The following is a 4,519-nucleotide window of genomic DNA, read 5'->3' on the forward strand; positions in this document are numbered from 1 at the left end:
GTTCCGTTGTCGCTTCTTCACCTCGACGACGACGCTCCGTTTCAGGCGCTCGAGGCGAAGCGTGCCCAACTGAAGAAGAACCCCCAGCGGAACGCAAAGGTGATCCGTGAAGTGGAGGAAGACCTCTTGGACCGTGCCGCCGAGCTTGCTGAGGACCTGAAGACATCTGAGCGGGAGAAGTTTCTGAACCCGAAGCCTAACGGCGTGCCGATTGAGAATGTCCCGATCAACAGCGACGGCCCGTTTCATGACATGGAGATTCAGCGACTGCTGCTGCGTGAGGACCCTGTCAAGAATGCGACAGCCATCAGCAACCTGGAGGACGCCATGAATGAAAGGGCCTTGGAGCTTGTGGCGAAGCTACTGGCGGATGAGCGGGCCTTCCTGGATCCGGAGCCCCTAGGCATTCCCCTTGAAGAACTCCCACTTGACAGGAATGAGGCGTTTATGGCGAAGGAGACTCAACTGAGGGAGCTTCGAAAGGACCCAGCGCGGAATAGACAAGCTCTGGCTGCCCTTGAACGCGAGATGTCCGAGTTGGTGAACGAAATTGCTGCAGGAGTGTTTGAACAGGATCGTAACTATTTGGATCCCGAACCTGAGGGCCGCTTGTTGCAAGATCTTCCTCTACGAAACGACAAGGAGTTTCATGCACTCGAGAAGGAACGGTACCAACTGAAGAAGGACCCAAAGAAGAATGCGCAGAAGATGGCAGACCTTGAGGAACTTTTGAATGAACGGGCCCACCAAGTGGCAATGACATTAAATGCCGCTGAGCGAAAAAAGTATCTTGATCTTATGCCCAAGGGTGTGCCAGTTGAAGATTTGCCGCTGGATACCGATGAGGAATTTGCAAAACTGGAGGCGAAACGTGCACAGCTTACGCGGAGCCCAGATAGGCACGCTGCCAAAATTAAGGATTTGGAGGATGCGCTGAATCTTCGCGCCGAAGAGCTGGCACAGGAGAAGCTTCAGAATGAGCGGTTGTTTATGAATCCTGAACCCGAGGGTATCCCGCTTAAATACTTGCACCTTGACGAGGATGCGGTCTTTCACAAAAAGGAAGTAGAGCGTCTGGCGTGCAAGGCAGAGAATCAGCGGCGAAATAAAGAAAAAATTAAAAGTCTTGAAGAGGAGCTGGACAGTCGCGCAAAAGAGCTGGCACGGGAAATGAAGCTTCGGGAGCGTGACACGGTGCTCGAGGAGGCTCTCAGCGGTGTTCCCCGGGCCATTCTGCCGCTGGATGACGATATGCCCTTTGGGGATCTCGAGGTGGAGTATCTCAAGGCTGTCGGTGACGGTGAGGATACCTCGAAGGCGCACAACCTCGCGGATGCCATGAAAAAACGTGCGGAAGACATGGCTGCAAAGATAAAGGCTGACAGTCGAATGAAGCTGGAACAAAATCCACTGGGAGTTCCCCTTGAGGAGCTTTCCCTCGACAAGAATGAAAAGTTTTGCACGCAGGAAAGGGAGGTTTTTAATTTGATGAAGCAGCCCCAAAAAAATGCCAACGAAATCAGTTATGCCTTAGAGAGACTAAATGCCGTGGTGTTGGAGCTGGCGCAGGCAAAGGTGGAGAAGGAGCGCGACTTTCTAGAAGCTGAAACGGAGGGCCGCTACCTGTCAGAGATCCCGTTAAACACGGACCCGACCTTTCTTGGACTTGAACGACAACGCCGGGAGTTGAAGAAAAATCCCTACGCCGACGAAGATCGGCTAGCCGATTTAGAGCAGATGATGAATGATCGCGCCCATGAGTTGGCGAAGAAGATGAACGCAACGGCGCGTCCAAGCTACCTTGTTCCCACTGCTCATGGGGTTCCTGTAACAGAGCTGCCCCTAGACAATGACGAGGAGTTCGGCCGCCTAGAGGCAAAGCGTGCTCACCTGTGCCATGACCCAAAGAAAAACGCCTCACAGATCGCCGAAGTGGAGGCGGCGCTCAACACGCGTGCTGAGGAGATGGCTGCCGATGCTGTTCGCCAGGACCGTATGTTTCTGGGTGATGAGGTGGAGGGTGTACAGGTGCGTCATTTGCCACTTGACGACGATGCCGAATTTACTCGTTTGGAGGCGAAGCGTGCTGCGTTGAAGAGCAGCGACCCGCGGAGGAACGCGCCGGCGATTGAGGAGATTGAAAATCAACTGCAGGACCGGGCATCGGATCTTGCGAAAGGGCTGAAGCAGGAGCTTCGCAACCTGCTCGACTCGCGTCCGTTGGGAGCTCCTTTGGAGTGTCTTCCGCTTGACGGCGATGAACGCTTTCACGCCCTGGAGGACAATTTCCGCGAGCTTGTCGCGGACCCCCGCAACAGCGGCAAGCTAGAGGAGATTGTTGATCAGCTGAATGCGCGGGCACGCGAGATGGCGCAAGAGCTGCATGAGAAGGAGCGCAGCGTTTTGGACCAGTGCCCCGAGGGGGTTCCGCTCTCGTCGCTGCCGTTAAACACCGACGAGGAGTTCAATGCCTTGGAGACGGAAGCGCGTGCGCTGCGAGCGGCCCCGGGCAGTCGCGCCAAGGCCATAGCGCGGCTGAAGGAGCTTGAGGATGCGATGAATCGGCGTGCCGCCGAGTTGGTCAACGAGTCACGCAAGGCGTTCTGCGACGCCGACCCAGAGGGCATTCCGCTGGAGCTGCTGCGGCTTGGCGACGATGACGAGTTCGTAAAGATGGAGGAGGAGCTTCGGTATCTGCGGAGGGATCCGGGTGAGAACAAAGAGATCATCAGCGATCTTGAGTTCGACCTGAACAACAGAGCGCATGAGGTTGCAAAGGGGCTGCTGGAGGGCGACCGCGGCTACTTGGATCCCAAGCCGTGCGGAATACCGCTGGCTGTGCTCCCGATTGGCGGCGACCCCGCCTTTCACGCGCTGGAAGTCGAGAGGGCGAGTATCAAGGCGTCGTATGCGCCCCGGAACGCCCGGAAATTAAAGGAACTGGAGGACAAGCTGAACGAACGCCTAACCACACTTGCCGAGGAGCAGAAAGCGGAAGATGTATCTGACCTTGACAGAGAGCCCGAGGGCATTCCGCTCGAAAACTTGCGGCTACACGACGATGACGTCTTTGCGGCGCTAGTGGATAAGATTCGTGCGCTTAAGAAAGCCCCAAAGAGGAATACTGAGGCCATTGAAGACGTGCGGGAACAAATGAATGACCGTGCCCATGAGATGGCGAAGGAAACTTTGAGAACAGGCCGTGCATTTCTTGACAAGAACCCTCAGGGCGTTCCGTTGGAGGTCCTCCCGCTTGACGAGGACCCCAAGTTCCACAAATTGGAGGCGGAGCGTGCGAAGCTGAGGGCGCAGGAACCTAGACGTAATGCGGGAAGGATTCTTGAGCTGGAGGCCCAGCTTAAAGATCGCGCCCTTGAGTTGGCAGTCGAGGAAAAGGAGGAGGTTTTAAAACCGCTGCAGCAAGCGCCACTGGGGGTGCCGATTGCCGCTCTTCACTCGCACGACGATCCAGTCTTTGGGGCGTTGGTGTCGGATCTTTGGGAGTTGAAGCGGCACCCGAGTTCCATCCGTGGGTTGCAGGATGATTTGCAGCGTCAGATGAACGATCGACTGCTGCAAATGGCGGCAGAGCGTCTTGAGGGTGACCGCGGCTACCTTGAGGAGGATCCGCTGGGCGTTCCACTGGGTCTGTTGCCGCTCTCCTCAGATCCGGAATTCCACACGTTGGAGGTCCAGCGGGCCATTCTCAAGGAGCAGGGGCCGCGTCGAAATTCGCCCAAACTGGCGGATATTGAGAAAAAGCTCAATGAACGTGCTGCACAGCTCGCCGAAGATCTTAAGCGCCAGGAGTTGGAAGGCCTTGACCGTGAGCCCGAGGGAATTCCTCTAACTGCGCTTGATCCGCATAAGGACGCCGAGTTTTCCGCAGTTGTGAACCAGCTGCGCGAGTTGACAGACAAAACCGAGAGCAACCCCAAGGCTCTCCAGCTGAAGATGCAAATGAACGCTCTCATCCACGTGATAGCGGCGGAGAGGAAGGCGAACGACCGTAAATTTCTTGACAATAACCCTCAGGGCGTTCCGTTGGAGATCCTCCCGCTTGACGAGGACCCCAAGTTCCACCAGATGGAGGCGGAGCGTGCGAAGCTGAAGGCGCAGGACCCTCGGCGCAACGAACGCAAGGTGGCCGACCTGGAAAACGCAATGAACGACCGTTGTCACGAGCTTGCCTGCGAGCAACTGCGTGAGGACTTGGCTGGTGTGGACAAGGAGCCCCGTGACATCCCTCTCGAACTGCTGCACCCTCACGGTGATCCGGCCTTTGCGGCGTTGGTGAGTGACATTCGGGAACTGAAGAAGGACCGTAGGAAGAATGCGGATGCGATTGAGGGGATCGTACGTGCGATGAACGGGCGCGCCGACGCGTTGGCGGCAGCGCAGCTGGACCGTGGCTTCTTGGACCCCGAACGGCAGGCGTACCTCTGGAGATTCTGCCGCTTGACGCGGATGACGCATTCCACGCGGCGGAGACCGAGCGTGCGCGACTTAAGTTGAGCGA

The 4,519-nt window shown here is 56.7% G+C and overlaps 1 protein-coding gene across 1 annotated transcript; it reads left to right on the top strand.

Moving 5' to 3' along the window:
- Positions 1-4,515, top strand: Tco025E_09190 (putative calpain-like cysteine peptidase; the record flags this gene model as incomplete). Its single annotated transcript, XM_029376015.1, has 1 exon — positions 1-4,515. A coding segment is annotated over one exon (4,515 nt), but the record flags the coding sequence as incomplete, so codon positions are not given.
- Between the last annotated feature and the right edge of the window lie 4 nt (positions 4,516-4,519).

Source organism: Trypanosoma conorhini (genome assembly GCF_003719485.1).
Source record: "Trypanosoma conorhini strain 025E chromosome Unknown Tco_14.4_contig_01011, whole genome shotgun sequence".
In the NCBI taxonomy this organism is placed as follows: Eukaryota; Euglenozoa; class Kinetoplastea; order Trypanosomatida; family Trypanosomatidae; genus Trypanosoma; species Trypanosoma conorhini.